The sequence below is a fragment of the Nannospalax galili genome, unplaced genomic scaffold, assembly GCF_000622305.1.
Source record: "Nannospalax galili isolate Female #2095 unplaced genomic scaffold, S.galili_v1.0 scaffold113, whole genome shotgun sequence".
Classification (NCBI taxonomy): domain Eukaryota; kingdom Metazoa; phylum Chordata; class Mammalia; order Rodentia; family Spalacidae; genus Nannospalax; species Nannospalax galili.
Genome location: NW_008335444.1, coordinates 7,525,254 through 7,546,248, shown reverse-complemented (window position 1 = coordinate 7,546,248; position 20,995 = coordinate 7,525,254). Strand labels below are relative to the sequence as shown.

The following is a 20,995-nucleotide window of genomic DNA, read 5'->3' as shown; positions in this document are numbered from 1 at the left end:
TCTGCCAAAGAAGGAAATCTCCATCACCCCCCAAATTTCTTCCTGCCTCCTCTGTAATCCTTGCTCCACCTGTCCCCAGGCAACACTGGTTCCCCCTCACTGTAGATTAGTTTGCAGCTCTTAAAGTATTATTTAATAGAATCATACAGTGTACACTTTTGGAAAATCTGGGATCTTTCATTCAGCATAATTATTTTGAGATTCATCTAATTCACTGCATTGCATACATTAGTAATTAATTTTCTTGCTGAGCAGCATTCTGTCATGTGGAATTACATTGTATTCACAGGTTCATGGACAGTTGTATGCACTTTCTCCAGTATACAGGTGCTGTGAGCATTGGTGTACATGTCTTTATGTAGATATAGGTGGTAATTTCTTTCCAGTGAATATGTAGGAATGGAATCTCTGGGTTATATAGCAAATGTATCATTTTTAATTATTATTTTTAGTTTATGTGTATGAGTGTATTGCCTGCTTGTGTGTAAGTACACCTGTGCACCCATGTCATACAATGCCCACGGAAGTAGAAGAGAGGCTGCGTTCCCTGGAACTAGAGTCGTGGAGGGTTGTTAGCCAGGTGGGTGCTGAGAACCCAGGTTCTCTGCAAGAGCAGCCAGTGCTCTTAACTGCTGAGCCATCTCTCCAGCCGCACCTGCTTCCTCCCTGCCCAAATGTATCTTTAATCTGTTAGGAAGCTGCCTACTTTCCCCCAAGTGAGTGCACCGTTCATATCCTCACCAGTCCCTGTGGAAGTTCCAGTGCGTCCACCTGCCTGACAGCACTGTGTACTTATAAAACCACACCACTACACACTAGGTGTGTGTATGGTGTCTCATGGATGTTTCAATTTTCACTTTTCTAATGATCTTCCCATGTGTTCTTTGGTGATGGTTGTTGTCTGTGTGAGTTCAGAGAGTTCCTTACATGTTCTAGTTGAAAGTCTCATGTTAGGTCTGTTTGGGGAATTTTTTTATGGCCTTTTATTTATTTGTTAATTTATCCTTTTAAAACTTATTTTTATTTTTATGTGTATGAGAGTTTTGCCTACATGTATGTAAGTGGACCTATGTCATTCAATGCCTGTGGAGGCCAGAAGAGGGGTGTCAGATCCCCTGGATCTAGAGAATTACAGACAGTTGTTAGCTGCCATGTAGGTGCTAGGAACAAAACTTGGGTCCTCTGTGGGAGTCAGTGCTCTTAACTGCTGAGCTGTCTCTCCAGCTCCCTGGCCTTTCGTTTTTGTAGCTTTTTTTGTTTGTTTTTGAGACAGGGTCTCCCTGTAACCCCAGCTGACTTAGAACTCCCTTTGTAGACCAGGCTGGCCTTAATCTCACAAAGATATGCCTGCCTCTGCCTCCCAAGTGCTGGGATTAAATGTGTGTGCCACCACACCCAGATATTTTTTGACAGTCTTTTTTAAAATTAATTAATTATTATTTTATGTGTATGAATAAAATTGCCTGCATGTAAGGGTATCTGTGTTATAAATCCCCACAGAGGCCAGAAGAGGGCATTAGAGCCCCTGGAACTGGAGTTACAGATGTTGTTCCAGCTATGTGAGTCCTGGGAACCAAACCCAGGTTCTCTGCAAAAGCAGCCAGTGCTTTCAACCCCTGAGCCATCTCTCCAGCCCCTGTAACAGTTTTTTTAAGAGCAAAGTCTTTTATTTGTTGAAGTTTATTTTATTGAATTTTCTCCATAGCATCATCTTTGACAAACTCAAGTCACTATGATTTTTCTCTCATGTTTTCTTCTAAAAATGTCATTTTGCTCCTGCTCTTAGGCCTATGGATCCTTTGTAATGGTTGCATGGGAGTTTTCCTTTGGTTGTTGCTTGTTTGGAATGTGGATCTTCAGTTTCTCCTGTTTTGAACACACCTTCATATCTTGGCCAAAACCAATTGATCACAAATGTATGGGTTTATTTCTGGACACAGTTCTTTATTGCTTATCTATATGTGTGTTTTTCGGCAATACTACATAGTCTTGATTCTGAGGCTTTATTATAAATAGTCTAAGTTTTCCCATTAACTCCCTCCCCCCCCCCCCCCCCCCCCCCCCCCTCCCCCCTCCTCCTCCTCCTGCTCCTCCAGATTCAGCCCAGGGCCTTTCCGTGCTAGGCTGGTACTCTACCATGGAGCTATATCCTCAGCTCTGTCTCCTCCTTCTTTCTCCATCTGCTCCCACCTTTTCTCTAGAACTCTTTCTTTTCTTTTTCTTTATTTTAAGACAGGGACTCATGGCTTCAGACTCACTATGTAGCCCAAAATGACCTTGAACTCCTAATCTTCCTGCCTGTACCTGTGGAGTGCTGGAATTATAGGCATGTGCCACCATACCCATTCTATGCAGAGGTGGGGATCAAATCCAGGGCTTTGTACAAGCATGCTAGGCACAACTAAGCTACATTCGCAGCCCCAGATTTTGGTTTTATGAGATAGGGTCTGACTATGTGATCCAGGCTGACCCCCAACTTGCAATCTTCCTTCCTCAGCCTCTGCCTCCTGAGTGCTAGGATCTATTCTTTTGAAAGGTTTTTTGATTAGAGCACTCTATGTCCCCTTGGATTTCCATGTGAATTTTTTAGATCAGCTTTTGTCTTGATTGATTGATTGATTGATTGATTGACTGATTGATTGATTGATTTGGTCTTTTTGAGACAGGTTCTCCCTGTGGCCCCAGCTGACCTGGAACTCACTATGTAGACCATATTGGCCTTGAACTCACAGAAATCTGCCTGCCTCTGCCTCCCAAGTGCTGGGATAGAAGGCATGTGCTAAGAGGCCCAACCTTGTTTTATTTATTTATTTATTTATTTGTATTTTATGTGTATGAGTGTATTGCCTGTGTGTGTAAGTGCACCCATGTTGTGCAATACCTGTGGAGGTCAAAAGAGGACATCAAATCCCCTGGAACTAGAGTTACAGATGGTTGTTAACCACCATCTGGGTGCTGGGAATCTAACCTGGGTCCTCTGCAAGAGCAGTCAATGAGTCAGTATACTTAACCACTGAGCCATCTCTCCAGCCCCCTTGTTTTATTTTTTATAAAGAACTTGGGCTTTTGATTGGGGTCGTGTTGAATATATAGAAAAACATGGGGTCTTAAAAATATTGTCTTCTGCCCATGAAAACAATCTCTCCTTTATTTAGATTTTAATTTCTCTCAGCAGTACTTTATATTTTATGCATATGAGTGTATTGCCTGCATGTATGTAAGCACACCTATGTTGTGCAATACCCACAGAGGTCAGAAGAGGGTTTTGGCTCCCCTGGAACTGAAGTTACTGACAGTTGTTGGCTGTCGTGTGGGTGCTGAGAATCAAACCTTCGTCTTCTCCAAGAACAGCCAGTTCTCTTCAACACTAAGCCATCTCTCCAGCCCCTGCAACTGATATTTGTGTGTTAACTTTGTGTCTTGAGCTTCTCCCTCCACCACTTCAATCTTTTGTTCAACTGAGTACTGAGGTGCTGCAAGTTTGCCTGACACCCTAAGCTCTTAAACTGTCAACTTCTTGCTCCGTTTTAGGCAGTAGGTCTTTTCAGGAGCTGCCCTGAGGCAACCACAATGGTAAAGGGCTGGGAGGAGAGGTGGTATAGAATATTCTAGCCTTGTGCAGGGCATTCAGAGCACATTCTTAAGGTCCAATGGGGCAGATGGGAAAGTAATGTAGCCCTTTAAGAAATCAGGGCCAGTCAGCCACTAGGCCAGTGGGAAGGCAGTCCCAGAGATAAGATAAGGCCCCCCTGGCTGGTTTGAACTAGGGTCCTGAGCCACAGTGGCTGGCTTACTGATAGGCAAACAGGAACCAGGGTGATAAGGAAAAGGTGCCAGCTACTAAAGCCAGATTGGCAGAGGCTCAACAGCCAAATCTTGCATCTGGGGTTTGTAAAGAAGATGGAAGTTAATTATGTTTGTGTAGAGAGGGCACTTGTATTCTCCCTCCTATCCTGTCATATGATCACAGCAAAAAACTTCAAGCAAGCTATACTCTGCTCCATATGTAGTAAAGACTCAATAAGTGCATGCCTTTTGCATTTGTTATCTCTAGTGGGATGCTCTGATTTCCTGCTTTGGCCTCTGAGGCTGTATTAGAGACTACCCACTTTCTTTCTCAAATTAGGAGCATCCTGGCAAGGACTTACTGTGACAAGCCCAGAGTTGCTCATTTTCACATATCTCCACAGATTTGCACGCGTCTTACATGCAGACACTTTTATGCTGAATTTAGATTTCCTCAAATCAGTTGCCTTTTTTTTTTTTTCCCATCTTTTTGAGACAGGGTCTCCCTATACCCCAGCTGGCCTGGAACTCACTAGGTAGACCAGGCTGGCCTTGAACTCACAGAGATCCACCTGCCCCTGCCTCCCACGCCCGGCTAGTTGTCTATTTTTAAAAGGAAAAGAGGATTTTTGTCTCAACTCAAACCTGCCTACTTGTCATCTGCATCTTCCAAAGATGCAAAAAAAAGAATTTTGCAACTTCAGACCATAAAGAATACTTGTGGTTGCCCAGTTCTTTGCCTGTCTGTGTGTTTCCTCCCTTAGTGTTTCCCAGTTCTACTCTCCAATCCTGAGTGGGGCAGGGAAATGAAGAGGAGGGGAAGGGGTGGGAGAAGAGAAGTAATCCTCAAGCTCAGCGGGCAGGTGATCTAACTGCTTAGGAGCCTCCCAGGATTCTGTGCCTGGACGGATCAGTTCAAAGCGGTCCTGGGATCTGAGATGGACTTCCTTTCCACTGCTTTGGTCCCAAGGCTCTGGATGTTATGACTACCTTTGTCTATACCCTCCTCCAGGACTAAATAAAAATATCATCCCTCCCCCAGATCCTGGCTTCTCTACTGGCCTGCCTGGCAAATATTTCATAATATGGGCTCATCCAATTGGGCATTATGCCAGAGCCAAGCGCCTCAGGTTGTAGGCGTGCTCCAATCAGGTGTGGCGGCCTGGGTGGGACTAAGAGCTCTCTGGGAAGCAGCAGCATTATGAAGGTGGACAGCAGCAAGGTAGGAGTTACCACTTGCTCAGGGCTGGGCAAAGGGGACAGGGCAGTCCACCAGTCAGCATGTGGCAACACAGCACTGAAGGAGTTAAGGCCAATAGACATATATGGCTGTTAATGATTGCTCCCTGCAGGGACCTGCTGAGTGTTAAAGGGAAACCTTTCCCTATTCCTGAGTGTGAAAGAGACAGGCCTAGAGGCAGCAGAGGGGACTCTGCAGAGAAGATCTGGTGAGTAAGTGACTATCAGTTTGATGAATGTTTGTCTATGAGGCTCTGGAGCAGGAGAGGAAGCACTACCTATATCTGTTCATCTATGAGAAGGGGCTTTTGTCACAACCAGATACAGATTCTCAGCTGGGTCAGACTTCAGGATCACCCCCATTTCTGAGAAGGAAGTCTTTAGAATTGTTCTCATCCATGGAGGAGCTCTTTAGCCTTGGAGCCAGAGATGCACTGGTATTGTCTGTCCTGTAGCCAAGACAATGGTTTCCTGTGGCCACTCTGTGCACAAAGCCGAGCAGCAGTTCCCCTCTCTGAGCCATTGTCTCCAGAGAGGGGCTGGGAGCTCTTGGCAGAGCAGCTACAACCTCTCTCTGAAGGCTGATTTCCAGGGACACAGTCACAGCAGATGGGGACAGTGTACTTGCAAAGGCTCTAGTCAACTGTGAACGGGTCTGTGGGACAGGCTGGAGGCAGAGCTGGAGACGAGCTCTTCACTTATTAAGAAAGCAAAGTTGTCATTTGAGATCAAAACTGAAATCTCAAAGAGAGAGAGAGAGAGAGAGAGAGAGAGAGAGAGAGAGAGAGAGAATCAATCTTTTGCTTTTAGATTTTTGTCCCCTACTCTCAGCTTACCCTTGGGTCCCCTGTCTCCCAACCCTCTACAACTCTTGTTCTTTTTGACTGAGACACCTTCTCATAACATGTCTGGGAGTATGAATAAGAGCTCTTGGCTTTGTGGGAGGCAGTGAGTGCAGTCTGTTCAACTGGAGTGTGTGTGTGTGTGTGTGTGTGTGTGTGTGCACATGTGTGTTGTATTCATAGGATTAAAAAAAAAATGTTACCAAAATAGAAATGTTGATTCTCCCACCCCCTTGCTGGGAGCCCTTTTGTTCCCCTGCATCTCTCTTGGGAAGAAAATGATTGGATGACATAATGGTTATGTTAGGCTTGATCTGCACAGGCTCCAACCCTGGAGGAGTAAGAAACAGGGTGCTCACCATCTCAGTCGTAAAGACAGATTTGGGAGACAGGGTTAATGAAGTCCTTGGTAGCTTTTACTGCAGTGCTTCCTCTGATGGGGTTTCTAGGAGGTAAACAGAACTCAGGACAATAAGGGGGAGGTGCCAGCCAGAAGACCCAGGAGGCCAAGAGCAGAAGGAGTAAAGTTTCTAGGCAGTTGAGGTTAAGAAAGAGGGGAGAAGTAAACTCTAGGAAAAGAAGGAGCACACTTGTTCTGTGTGTCATACTCAGATTGCTAGTCACAAATGCAGCCAGTCAGCCTTTATCTGACACTGCCGAGGGAATTCTAGAGGAAACGCTATCCCCAGTAGGATGAATGTCACCTGTGCAGTTAGATACACATGCTCAGGACACTTGCTTGGTTTCTGAAATTCTTAAGTTCTGAACAAGAGTGCCATGTTTTTATTTTGCACTAGGCTCGGCAGCCAGAAACACAGCAGTGGAAGAGTTGCTCCGACAGATGTGGGTAGATGCACCTGTTACTCAGGTGTCACTGGCCAAGACTGGCTTCTGTCCTGGATAGGACAGCAACCGACTCCCTTTCCTCCTCTCTGCTCCCCTTCCAGGTGTTCTCGTCTTCCTGCTGTAGCTTCCCTGCCTTGGTTTCTTCAAGGCTGCTGCCTCCAGGCCTTGTGTCCCTCACCAGGAAAGTAGCCTGAGATGCTAGGCCCAGGAGCCCTCTTCCCCCTCCGAGACCACCTTCCTCCTCTGTCAGCCATTTGTCCATGGCACCTGCCTCTTATGCTGATGGCTTACAAATTGGCTGTAGGAGGTTGCATCCCTGTGATTCCCCACAGGACCCAGGTCTGCATGGGTTCACGGGTGGGGACAAGTTGGTGCAAGGAAGGAAGGAGGACTCCTATATCGATTGGGTGGTGGCTCCTCTATCTGACCCCTTCTGGGTACCCCCTTTCCCTCTAAACCAAAGGCCCTTCAAGAAGCTTCTTTGCTTTTCTCCCTTCAGCATTAGTTAAGGGCTGGCTGGTCCCAGCAGGAGAAAGGAGGTTGGAGTGAGGACTAATCCTCTCTGTTTCCAGATACCCTGACTCTTCCCTGAGCCCATCTTGCCTGTCCTCATTGCCTTCAATTATTAGAATCTTTTCTAAGTGTCTCCTTCTGCTCCTATGCCAGAAAAGCGTTCTTGGTGACACTAATTTCAAACTGTGGAGGCTCTTAGGGTGTAGGATTTAAAAGCTAATTGACCATTCAAGTTACTTTTGACTGGATTTTGGAATGTGTCACTTGAGTTTTGTTTTGCTTTTAGACAGGGTCTCTGTCTCCTAAGTGCTGAGATTAAAGGTGTGCACCACTATGCCTAGTCTTGATTTTTAATGTTTAACTTTTTGTTGTAGGTGATGGTAAATCTGTTTTTGTTGGTATAGCTTAGACTACAAGGGATCTTGCATTTCCTGAAGGATACTGAGTCCATATCCATTGCTAGAAGGATGAGCTAGCTTAGAGTTGTCTCATAGAATCCAAAGATGTTACAGCTGGAAAGTGGCTTAGAGAAGTGGACCGGTGCTCTCTAGTGTTCTAGAGTGATGGAAAGTCTATGACTGTTCAGTCCAGAATGGTGGTCACTAACTTCCATTGCTACTGAGCCTCAATGAAATGTGGTGAGTCTGACGAAGGTACTGAAATTTTAATGTTTTTATAGCTTAACCAAAATTTGAGTATGACAGTGGCGATTACATTGGATGGTACAGATGTGGGGTATTGCTTACTTTATTCATGATTGTCATTACAGACCCCCTACCAAGCAGCTGTGTTGTGCAAGCATTCTCCCAGGCCCTTTAAATGTGTGGTATTATTTAATCCTCCCAGCAGCCCTGGTATTATTCCATGTTAAAAACTGGGAAACTGAAACCCAGAAGGCAAAGTGAGTTAGTCCTGATTGAGACCACTGGTCCTACCCTTTACCTTAAGGAGAATTCACATACTGGGGACAGCTTCCTTCACAAGTTCTCCAAATCCTCTTTTAGATCTTTCTGGACATGGGGGTGCTCATGAAGTATTGTTCAGCCCACAGAGGAGACCAGCACCGGCCCTCCTGGACCCAGGCACTGTGGCTGGTTCCAGGCATGGCCCTTGTTCCAGGCTCTCATTGGAGCCTCCCCATATTAGTGAGCCAGGGAGATGCCTCTGCCCTTGGTAAGCTCCCTATGGGCACAGGAAGTTCCAGACCCCTCTTTCCTTCCATAAAGAGGCATTCAGACCTTCTTATCACCCATCTATGCTCCAGCTTGCCCCATTACTCCCAATCTCAGATTGAAGACCTGCTAAGTCTTCACAGGGGCTCACAGACTGGGCTCTCTGACAGGTGAGGAGCAATGCCAACTACAGCTTCATTCCACCTGCTTTAGCACCAAGTCCCGATGTACCCCCCAGATGGGAGGTTCCTCCAGGAGCAGCTGTCCAGGCTCCTGCTTGCTGACTCTAGGAGATTTATGGCTGTCATCTTCCCCCAGACAAAGCCTTGGCTTTGTGACTGGTCAGAGTCTGCTAGCCAGTGGAAGGGACACAAAGGTGGAGGAAGGCTGACCTCTTCTGCCATCATTCAGCATCCCAGCCAGACCAGCATGGGTCTCTGCTCCCACCAACTGTACTAAACAGCAGTTCAGCTCTGTGCAGGAGATACAGATCAGGAACAGCCTTAAAGACCTAAGCCATGGGTAGTTAGTAGGCAACTACTCTAACTTACCCCTGCACCCAGGCACCAGTCGCCAGACTACATTTACAAGAACCCCACATCATGTATAGTCTCTGGACCCGTAGCTGGTAGCTGGCAGATGTTAGCAGCGAACGAGTGTGGCTTTTGTTGCTGTGTTCTTGGAGACTGATTCTCCCACTGAACCATGGAGGTTCTCCTGCTGTCCTAGAAATGAAGAATACAGACAGGTTGATAGTAGGGCCTAGGGATCCCGGGGAGATGGAGTCTTTGCCCATTACTGGGCCAGGAAAATAAACTGACTGTGCCCTGGGCCTTCTCTGCCTCACTCCAGGGTAAGGACCAGAGAACCAGTTTTATTTTCCTTTGTTCTACACCCCTTCATAGTGTGGCACAACCTATTTCTCCTCTGCTGTTTGATCTGGAGGGAAGTTTATATTGCCTATTGAACAAGCATCACTTAGTACCATTGTTTTATTGTAAAAATGGAGAAGCAGGCATTGAACAGCTTGATAGCCTCAAACTGCTGGGTGGAAAACAAGAAGACATGGGTTGCTTTTGAGGATTTAGAAGCAGAATTCTCAGCCCTGCTGGTTACTGTCTAAATAGTGTAAGATTCCTTCCCATGGGGTGGGGTGGGTGGGGTTGCTGATCTCTGTGGGACACCAGAACAGGATATGCTGAGTTAAGAATGAAGAGATGGTTTTGGTGACCTCTGGCAGACTCAGAAGCAGAAGCACACAGCTGTCCTCAGCCTCCAAAGGGCTGGAGTTTGGGATTCAACCCAGAGCTGGGAGAGGAAACCTAATTAATTATTGCTCTGCCCTGTCACCCCTGGCAATCCTGCTGATTGTCAGGAGAAGGCACCCTGGAGGCCAACAGAAAAGATAGGGAGACCCAAAGATAGGAAGGGCAAAGGAGAGGAGATGAAGGGGGAGACCTGAACCTGGTTTCCTCCACCGCTGTCTGGCTTGGCTCCTCAGGAAGGCAGGGGAAGGAAAATTCGGAGTTGGGGCTGCTTGCAGATAGCACCCTCTCCTCTCCTTTATTCTTCTTGTCCCCTTAATAAGAATAAGCAAGCACACCCAGCACAGTGTGGGGATGCTGGAAGCCAGCTGTGGCCCTACTTCTCCAGGCTGGGTTGGGTGACAGGGACATGCTCCATTCTGTACACAGCAGCTCCTGGGTCTTAGGACAGTAGTTCTCTACAATTTGGCAGGACATCACCTTTGAGCAGTTGAAGTCAGGCATTTCTACCCCTGCAACAGTGCTCAATCACTTGTCAGCCAGAAGGGATGGCGGCTGGCCTGACGTTCTGGCAGGGCCTTAGGCTCTGTGTTACAGAGAGGCTAGTGTGACACTAAAGAGGCATGGTAGGCAGCTCTTCGCCTCCCAAGGGAGGAGTTATGATCACCATCTACCCAGGTTATTGCCATTTTTCAAAAGATAGCTAGCATTTCATAAAGTAAAACAACCAATTTAAAGACAAGTAATTTGAGGTAGAATAGGAGATCTGCATGAATTGCCCTATATGAGCTCTCTCTTCCCTAACTGAAGAGTCATCCTGTCTTGTGCCCTGAGCTATCCTCTCTCCTATGGTGGGAATACATTGACCATGCCACAAGTCAGGATAATAGCTACTTGGTCTAGAAGGGAGTATACCTAGGACCTAAATTGTGCCAACCCCCAATGCCCACCTTGTCACTGAGTCAGCTGTCTTTTCTAGCTAAGGTAGGTACTGAGCTCAGTGAATTCCCCTGACATCCCAACTCTGGCCACAGCAGGTGAGGAAGGTATAAGTGACCCCTCGGGTTGGAGTGGGGCTATAAGGCTAGACAGAAATGAGTAGGAGGGGGCATCAGGTTCTATCTTCTGGTCACTCACCCTAGGGGCCTCACATATATAGGGCTCCAGGTTTGCTCGGGAGGGCATTCTAGTCTTACCATTTTGGAATTAGCAGTAGCATCAAAGGTGGGGTGGGGCAAGGGCAGAGAAGAAAGGAGACAGCAAGCACCAGTCTCGGGGAGAGCTGCTGGAAGCTGGTCTTAGTGCTTTGGAACTTGTATTTTACTCTGAGGGTAGCATCAGAAGGAGAGACAGTGTTGTGAAGAGAGGGCCATTTCTACCTGCACGCCCTAGAGGTGCTGCCTGGACCCTGATCCCCTTTGGCCTTTTCTTCATGCAGCAGCTATAGGTAGAATAGGGGAGCTGTTGGATAGGAAAGTGTTTTCTTCCAGAACAGCTAGGGAGCTTCAGGCATCAGGCAGTCCAGAGAGTTGGAAATGTAAACTGAGCTGGTTTTTAATTGGTTTTAATGCTGGGGCAGATAAGACTCTTCCACAATAATGATGAGACTCAGACAGAGAAGCAGGGCAAGAGCCAAGCTTCCCTTGTCAGCTGCAGAACCTTCCCTGCCATCAGTCCCTGCTGGAATCTGCTGGCTGGGAGAAAGAAGGAATTGGAAGGGCTGACCCCTTGCACCCCCTTCCCAGCTGTATTCCCCACCTAATGGACTGCAGTGCTGGCGCCGGGCGGCTTCAGCGTGGGGAAGCCTGGCCAGAGCTGATTCTGTCAGCAGGTCTCAGGAGCTATGGAAATGAAGCTGCTGGGTACAGCGGGTAGAAGGAGTGGCATGTATTCCCTGGGTATTCAGTATTTATCACAGGGGGAACCCTGGATGTCTACCCCAGGGGGATGGTGTCCATGCCTGCTGGGGTAATGAAGGCTTGGCTTTAGCTCTACGGTACCAGGTACACATAGAGGCTAAGGATGTCAAGCTACAGAAGCACCCTAATGAGGTGGAGGGAATGTATGGGTCTTAGTGCTTGCGTAATGCCATCCTTGCTCATGTAAAGTGCTGTTCTCTAGTCTGGTTTTAGTTTCTTCACTCTTGGATCTGTATATTTCTTGATTTGTTTTTCAAGCAGTGTGAGTAAAGCCATTATGTCTTGTGGAGAAAATATTTCCCGTTTTGAAAGTTTGCAGTGATTATGTCATAGAATTGGAAGGTGTCCCATTTGCACATGAGCAAACTAAGGGCCAAACAAGCGAGACCACACAGCAAACTCAGGCCATGTCTTGCAGTGAAGCCTGTCCATCTCTTTCCGCTGACAGGCCATATCGTAGGTCCATTGGAGAAGTGACCACTTACTGGGCGACTCTGGAAGCTAGCAGTGTCCCTTCCTCTGCCACTAAGTCCTTATTGCCCAAGAATCTCTTCTCTTGGGTGGAATTTGAAAGGTCCACTTGTGTCTGTATTCCTAACCATTTGCCCTCGATGCTTTTTGACATCCCCAAAGTAAATAAAGAAGAGCAAGAAAACTGTTTCCTTTTACAATGTTCTGTACCTGGTAAAATTTTCTTGCTGTCTGACCTAAAATAAGAATCTGCCATTCTGTGCAGGCCAGTGGTGAAAGAAAAGAAAAGAGCACCAGCCAGGCCTCTGCACCAACCTAACCCTGAGGATTTGGGGGCTCTCGGTGCGCAGGAGTCTTTGCGCCCTCCGTCCCCACTCACTTGCACTGTCTTCACTAGGCATGAGAGAAGTAATTTAACCAAGGCTGTGGGAGGCCCCTGAGCTCAGCTTGAAGAAACAGGGATATTTTTGCCTCCTAGAGGAAGAAAACTCATTTCCCAATGCACCCTACCCCTTCCTCCTCCTGTTCGGATGAGCTTAATTTTCTTCTCTTCTTAATGAAGATGGATCAAAGCCAAGCTATATATTCAGGGGAGAGCCAGTCAAGGAAGCTGAGTGAGGGGGCGAAGGAACAGAAACAGAACTTTCCTCCTGGAGAGGAAGTAATTATTGTAAGAGAGAGCTAAGGTAGGGAAACCCTTGGTAATAGAATGTCAAAGTTCAAATGCAAATAGCTAAAAATGACACCAGAGCATGAATCGTTCCTTTTTTATCTGTTCATTTGAGCACTCAGTAAATCTTTATTGAGCACTTACTGTAGGAAGACAGGGACCTCAAGCAGGTATCAGGAGAGGGGCTGGCTTCAGTAGCTAGGGACAGGTTCCAGGACTCATGTCACCAGGGTAAATCATTTACCAAAGTCCCACTAAATGTCTGAATATGTTGACCTTTCTGATTTAGGATTAGCTATTTAAATATCAACAGCTGTGACCCCAATTATACCTAGCCAGTTTGTCTCTTTATGGGTTAAATAATATTGTCCATTTGTTTTTCTGTTCATTAATTGTGCTGTTCCCTGACCTCAGTCCAAACAATTAGATTAACCCCGCCCTTTCAGTGTCTGTTGTGAGATCACAGAATTGCCATCGCAACAGACTATGATGTCAACAGAATGCCTGGTTCTGCTAAAAAGAACCACCTTGGTCAGAAATGAATCTGTCCTATGAAGACAAAGCGGAGGCATATAGAAGGCAGAGGAGCTGAAATCTGGCATCAGAAAGTGCATCGTGGCAGTGTAAGATGACGTTGGGCCTGGGGCCTCCTTTGCTGGAGCCCTTAATGAACTCCCAAGCTCTTTCGGGGATTGAGAAGAGGGTAAGCTTGTCTGGAGGCAGGGGGAATAAAGAGGTGACCTTCAGAAGGTCTTGCAGCCCAAGGATCTAAAGCATGGGGAGGACATTAAGAAAGGGGAGATTTGACTAGCCGTGGCTTGTGGAAAATTCAGGGGAATTAACATCCATGTAAACCTCCTTGTGCCTGAACAGATCTGACAGTAACCAGCTGGAATTTATCATCTTGCATCTGGGGTGATTTGCAGCAATAGATACATAGACCCCTCTCTCAAGCCTCATTCCCTGCCCCCTTCCTCACCAGCTTTGAGAGGAAGATTTCCTTTAATTTTGCCTGAGTAAAAGAAACTGATCTTTGCCAGAAACTGGGGTTCCGTAAACATCCCACCCACCCTGCTCAGGCTGTATGTGTCCGGCTCCTTGGCAGCTGGACCAGCACACATGAAGGGCAAGCAAGCCGTGCTGCTGGATAGGGGAGTGTGTCTGGTTGATTGCAGAGATTTTCAGGCATGATGCTTCTGTCTGTACCAATGAAGCCTGGGCAGGCTGAGAGAGGAGAGAAGAGACTTTTTCAATTCTTTTTAGCTTCTCAGCAGTGGCAGCAATAACAGCCAATCAATCCAGAGCTTCCTTTAACCCTTGGAAGGGCTTGGAAGGATTTGGAAGGGTCTCTGAGAAACAAGTTGGTTTGCAGCCCCAGAGCCCGGGTCTGGATTGGGAGCTAGAGGGGCAGGAGCACCCTCTTCCTGCAGGTCGGGCTGGCATGAGTTTCTGCCGTGCAGATGGGAATGCAGCCTGTGCTCCTCCACCCACCCAGCTGCTCAGTGTCCTTAGCTCAGTGAGGTCGGACTACCTGGAAGCTGTACACCTGCTCCATGCGTGCCTTTCTCCATTTCTGCATTTCCTTCTTGGGAACCTGAGCCGAAAGGATGCCCTCTTCATTTATTCTGCTTCAAGTCCTCTGACTATAGCGTTGTGGCTGAATGCTAGGAAGTCACAGGTCCCCTAGGGCACCTGGGAGATTCCTGCTATCATCCAGAGGGAACCCCCTTCCTGTTCTCCACTACCAGAGCCAGGAAAAAGGGGCAACTCGTGGACTCTGCCACAGCTCGGCCTGCGTCTCTGCCATAGCATTAAGAGTTGGACCCAAGGACTTACTTCTCAGAGGGATGGTAGCAGCAGGGTGGCTGGTGGCTCCTCTGAGGTTGCTGAGCTGGGGACTGAGCTTCCAAAACGATGTTGAAGTTTCGGGCTGATCGACGGGTCAGGTAGGAATTTCCTCCATGGACCGTGAGCCTAGTAAAATTGGAGCAGGCCAAGTTGGCACTCATCCTGTTTGAATCTAGGGGCTTGGTGGTGAAGGGTCTTGCTGGAGAGGACCATGACCTGGGAGGAGAATAGATAGGTCAGTGGCTGCTGCATTGCAGTGCCTGTGAAGGGGAAGCTATTTTGAAATTGTTAGCAGTGGATGGAGAGAGTACATTGTTTGTAGGGGTTGCTGGGTAGGAAGCTCAGGCCAGGGAGAGGTGTGCCATGCCCTGGAAGATTAAGCCAGCCAACAGCACTCTCTCTCTCTCTCTCTCTCTCTCTCTCTCTCTCTCTCTCCCCACCCCAACTACTGCCTGCAGGATACTCTTAGGAGTTACTACCAAGAACACAAAAGGGGCCTGAAGGGTAGGGTTGGTAGGAAATGGGTGAACACCCCACATCATTGAACAAAAACAGAACTTGGTACTTGAAGGACCTTCACTGACCCTGATTGCTGCCCCCAACCCCCATCATGTAAGAAAGCCAAAGTCAGGGACAAGGGTTCTGAGGCAGGTACCCTTCCTTGTGAAGATCCTCTATGATCAAGTTGAGGGGGCATCCTTATGAGATGTGTGGGGGAGAAGGGACTACAGTTTGGGAACTGGAACACGAATTACCAATGTGCTGAGTTTGAACTTGGACCTGACAGATGCTAGTCAGGTTTTGGATCTGACTTGGGCTGTTAAAACCCCATGTTTCCACAGAGACTGAGGCCATTGCCTGCTGGCTCTCATCTTCTGCAAGTCTGTGGGTTTGATCTGAAAAGGACTTGGTTGAACACAGAAAAAAAATCTCTTTGATATTATCTTTAGCTTCGGCTAACATCTCAAGGGCTGAGATGTGTCCTGGAGGATGTATTGGAAGATGGTGGAAGGGACCGAGTTAAGCACACTTTCCTCTGGTAGTAGCTGACCTGTAACTAGTTGAACAAAGTGCCTGCCCTCTTTTTGCTTTGGGAGTGCTTAAGTGGCTCTGCTTCAGCAGTCTCTGTTCCCATGTGCTTGGGGTTGACCATAAGAGCATGTGCTAGACTCTCCTGTTATTTCTTAAGAGGTATAGGGAAGAGGATCTTTAAATTCGTCTAGCCCCTGTGGGATGGGGACTAGCTGTCCACTACTAGGTTCTTGCTAGGTGGTCCCCACTTATCAGAGCCACTGCCCCACCCCCAAGATCTCTCTGCTGCCTTCTTCCTACATGTCCCCTGAGAGCCCCCCCAGTTGCTAGCCTGCTATGTAAGTCATAGGTGCCTCTTCCTGCTTCTCCCATTTACCTCACACCCAGCCCCTGGGGTTTGCTACCCCATTCTTGGCCACAACAGCCCTTAATTAGATCTGACTGTTAAGCCAGGACTGACCTTGATGCCTGACAGTTCCTGAGGGCTCTGCAATATCCAACAGCCTCTTGACAGGAGACAATGGTCCTGGAGTGTGGCTGAGTCCCAGCCCAAGCTCAGTCATGGAGTTTCTGAATTTCCTATTTAATTTAAAGAAAGAGATGGAGCTTAAAGCAGGAGCGAAGTCCAAGGTCACAAGAGAATTTTTTCAGCAAATTATGAGCAAGCATTTTCTGTGTGGAGCACTGGCAGGCGCTGTCCCTGGGAGGGAACCTGCCTCAGGAAATCTCAACTGTGTCAAACTCTGTCAGAAGTCCCTCCTCACCCTCCCACCCTTTCCTAAGATGACCACTGAATGAGTTGAGTGTGGCTTGTTGACAGCCTGGGATCTCTAGCAAGTGGTTAGCCCAGTCCCGTGAAGGTGACTAGGTTCCTTTCCTTCTCCCCGACCCCCTCCACCTGCAGCTTCCTATACTATCGCCGAGTCGTCCCACCAATCCCCACTGATCCCTCTGGGGTGACAGGGCCACAGCTCCTTCCATGCTCACGTGTTACTGCCTCTGGCCTTATCCTCCTTTGGCCTGTGACTCTGCCCTCTGTAGCTGATGTCAGTTCTTCCCTCTTTTTTCCCCTGCAGCCACAATGAAAGACGGAACACATTTCGACACCCAGTGACTGGCCAGGTCCCAGAGGAAAACAAAAAGTTTGACTTGAAGACGTGAGTTTCCCTCTGTTTGCTTGTTTTCTGTTCTTTGCCACCACCATCCTGCAGCTACCTGGTAGGTGGAGCAGGGGAGGAAGAGGAAATATTTGGGATCCTCACTGAGTCTCTTAGATTCATCTTTTGACCCCTCACCCACTTTTCCCAGGGCCTAGCAGGGACCCCGACAGTGTGCCCCATAGGTTGAGCTGAAGGTGTAAAAGCCAGTTCTGAGGTTAGCTAGCACAAGGGAGCCTCCAAAAGAGTCACAGAGGGAATCTGATGTGAGCTAGAGATAGGAATGCTTACTCTTCACTGTGGATCCTGGCTCACAGGAGGATAATTCATAGACCATTGAACCATTGTGCCTATAGTCAACTTTTTTTCTCTTGGATCAAACACAGGGCTTTGTGTGTACCATTAAGCCTTTAAATTTAGAAGGTGGCAAGCCTGGTGGTACACACCTATAATCCCACCTTCTTGGGAGCCTGAGTCAAGAGGATCTTAATTTCAAGGCCATGACCCTGTCTCAAAATAAAATAAGATAAAAACTAACACGAATTCTAAGGTCTTAGAGTCTAGATTTTAAACCTACATGAACAGGAAATGTGATGGAACACACCTTTATAATCTTAGCACTTGGTAAGTAGAAGCAGGAGGATCAAGGTCATCCTCAGCCACATAGTAAGTGTGAGGTCAGCCTGGGCTATATGAGACCCAGTCTTAAAAAACCAAACAAACCAATCCAAACCCATGAATAAATAGGGGAGAAAAAGGAGAATGCCCAAGATGACTGGCAGACGATCCCAGAAGAGCCAAAGGAACTTCTGAGATACCCTTCTAATGCACCTCAGGCTGGGGTTTTGTGTGATGCTGGGACAGTGGGTGGTGGGGTAGGACAGGGCCGGTGCTTGCTTTCTTGCTTCTTGGCTCTGACTAGTTCTTTTCTTTTGTCAATTTGAAATCAGATCAGCCTTGGACATGTCCAATAAAACAGGTGGAAAACGCTCTGCTACCACCAACAGTGACTTATCCAACCACAACATGGTGTCAGAGGTTCCTCCAGAACGACCCAACATCCGGGTAAGTCCATCCCTGAAGGAAAGCTGTCAGGCAGGAAGTCCTTACAGTGCCTGTTTAGTGGGTCTCAGGGTCTCCAGGGAAGTCTTCACCTGTCCAACGTATTTGTAGGCTCCGATTGGGGAATGGGAAGTGCAGAGTAGAAAGGAAGAAAGCCCAGAGATCAGTACTTTGCAGAAGACCAGCTTTTAGATGTGGGGTTCCCTACCTCAGCTAGTGTTTTCGACTGGATAGCACTTGGTGGTGTGGGATTGTCCTGGCCTCTGCCACTTAGGTGTCAATAGGACTTCCCCTCTTGTTATCACAACCAAAAATGTCTTCAGATGTTATCAGTGTTACCTGAGGACAAAATCACCCAGTCTTATTGAGGACCACTGACCTAAGGGGTCAGCAAAAGAAGAATCTCTCATAAGGGATGAATGAGGTGATTGAGGGTCAGCATGGGAGAAGGATGAAAAAGGACCCTAGGAAGAAGTCATCCAGAGAGAAGAGGGATGAACACCATCCTTTGGGCTTAGTGACGGTGTGGAACTCAGAGACTTTGACAGGCAGTTTGAGGGGCACAATAAGCACAGAGGATAATGCCAAGAGTATTAAAGAAGGGATAGGAGAGGAGATGCAGAAACAGTGAACAGGAGAGACTACTAAGAAATGAGGCATGGATTACATTGTGTTCATGCCATGGAGCACTTGCCAAAAATGAAGATGAAATGGACTGTATGTTTCTGAGTATGTCCTAACAAGGGTACATTGAGAAAATACAACCATACAAGTTACAGAATATGAAAAATATATCACTTATGTAAAAAGTACGAACGAAGACAGGGCTGCATATTTATAGACATATCTGCAACACAACTGTATAACCACAGACAGATTTTGGGTCAGTGGCTGCCTCTAGGGAAGAGAAAGGTAGCAAGAACTGAGAGCACCTCCAAGGGAGGCTTAGATCTAATTCGTCTTATTAGAGGGGAAAAAACAGAAAGGAATGATTGTCATCCCTGCTTTCCTGAAATACTTGAAATAGTTTTTTTTTTTAAATGTTTTTAATTTGTATGAGAGAGAATGTGTATGGGATATATACATGGAAGGGGGAGGTAGGGTGCACATGCATGCGTGTGCCCATTCATGTGGAGGCCAGAGATTGATGTCAGGTGTCTTCATTTGTTTCTCCAAACCTGGTTTTTTGAGTCAACATCTCTCAGTGAACCTGAAGCTCACTGATTGTCTAGACTGACTAGTCAACAAGTACCAGGGATCGTCCTGTCCCCATCTTCCTAGTGCTGAGATTACAGGCCCAACACTACAACAACTGGCTTTTTACGTGGGTTCTGGGAATCTGAACCCACGTTCTCATGCTTACATAGCAAGCACTTTAACAACTGAGTCATCTCCCCAGTCCTAGCATACATAGAAGCCCTAGATCCAATCCCCAGTATGGGGGAGCCCAAACCAGACCAAAACAAAACTTCTTACTTTTATTTTCTTTCTCCCATGCTGGTTTTGAACAAGGATGACCTTGAATTATTAATACTCCTGCCTCTACCATCCCCCAAGTGCTGGGATTACAAATGTTTGACACCATACCTGATTTTATATTGTGGTGGGAATTAAACCTAGGGTCTGGCGCATGCTGGGAAGGCATTCTACCATCTAAGCTATAGCCCCAACCCTCCTTTTTAAAAATTGGCATATATTCACTGAGTATATGAATGATATTGTGTGTATTTCTACACATGCATATGGTGTGCACTAGTCAAATCAGGGTGATCAACATTTTTCTTTTCTTATTAATGTCTGGAGTCTTTTTAAATAGTCATAAAATCTGTAACAGGTTATTTTGAACTTTAGTAGACTATGAGGGTGAATGGGGTGAGGGTTGGGTGATAGAAGATGCCAGAGACCTTTAGGTAGTTGGCTCAGGCTGGTCTGGCCTACCAGTGAGGCATAGCTCTGTAGAGGCAGGGCTTAGATGCTGTGCTGTCAACCTGAATGGGGTAATGGACACCTTTCCTGAGAAACATTAAAAAAATAGTCATGTTAGGTCAATGGGATGGCTCAGCAGGTAAATGTGCTTTCTATGCAAGCCTGACAACCCGACTTTGATCCCTGTAACCCACATAAAAGTAAAAGGAAACTCTTACTCTACGGAGTTGTCCTTTGACTTCCACATGCGCATCACCACAGCATGCGTGTCCCCCCCATAATAATTTTTGAAAATAGATATGTGAAGCTAGGTGGTGGTATCTAGGAAGTTGAAGACATCTCCACCTGTCTTCAACATTTGTAAGAAAGTAGGAGGGAGGATTTTCTGCAAGGGGGAGGGGGGCTGGGGTTGTAGGGCTGTGAGAGCATGCAGTGTAGGCTTGGGGAGCAGGGGTGGTGGTCAGCAGGGACACTTCATGTGCCTTCTCATTTTGAAGGTTCAGCTGAGGTTATAAACTGTGGATCTGTGTCCCCATCCATGGACTTGAAAACAAGGGAGGGAAGGGGTTGGACTGGCCTATCATGGCAGCTGAGATGAGGAGGCCAGTGAGGCAAGGGCTAGGAGGGAAATGGCTGAACTGGTGAGCTGCAGGGAAGGTGGGAAAATGCAGAAGCGACGTAAGCAGAGGAAGGAAGGTCTCAGGGATTTACCTGTCCTTAGGGAAGTAGATGATTTCTTCAGATGGCAACTCTTGGCCGTTATCTGCAGGTAATCAAGTTTTAGACTATGCAGATATACAGAGGAGAACCAGACACTAACTGCTCAGGGGGTCAGAGAGGATTTGTGGAGTAGGGGTTGTCTGTGCTAGATTTCAAAGGATGAGTGGGAAGTTTGTTGAAGCGGGAAGGATGTTCTTACCCCAGGAGAGACTGCAATAAAGTCCCAGGAGGATGGACAGAGGCAGAGATAGGGCCTGTGTGCAAAAGAAGCAGAAAATGGGTCAGAGACCCAGCCAGATATTGCAGACTTGCTCTTCTGTGCTGTGCTAAGAAATTTCAATTCCCCTAAGTGATGAGCACTACTAAGAAATTTAAAATTTTTTACATTTAGTGTATTTGTACACGTGTGTGTTTGTGCATGTGTGTGTGTGTGCGTGCATGCGTGTGTGTGTGTGTGTGTGTGTGTGTGTGTGATGTAAAGAAAACAAAAGAAGCGGCGCAGGTGGGAGAGGGAGTGTGTTCTCGCG

The 20,995-nt window shown here is 47.1% G+C and overlaps 1 protein-coding gene across 1 annotated transcript in view; it reads left to right on the top strand.

Moving 5' to 3' along the window:
- Positions 1 to 20,995, top strand: part of Plekha6 (pleckstrin homology domain containing A6) — a 142,765-nt gene that overhangs the window by 79,591 nt on the left and 42,179 nt on the right. Inside the window, exons 3-4 of the mRNA XM_029562194.1 lie at positions 16,680 to 16,760; positions 17,711 to 17,825. Of these exons, the coding sequence (XP_029418054.1) occupies positions 16,680 to 16,760; positions 17,711 to 17,825 (196 nt within the window). The remainder of the gene's footprint in view (positions 1 to 16,679; positions 16,761 to 17,710; positions 17,826 to 20,995) is intronic.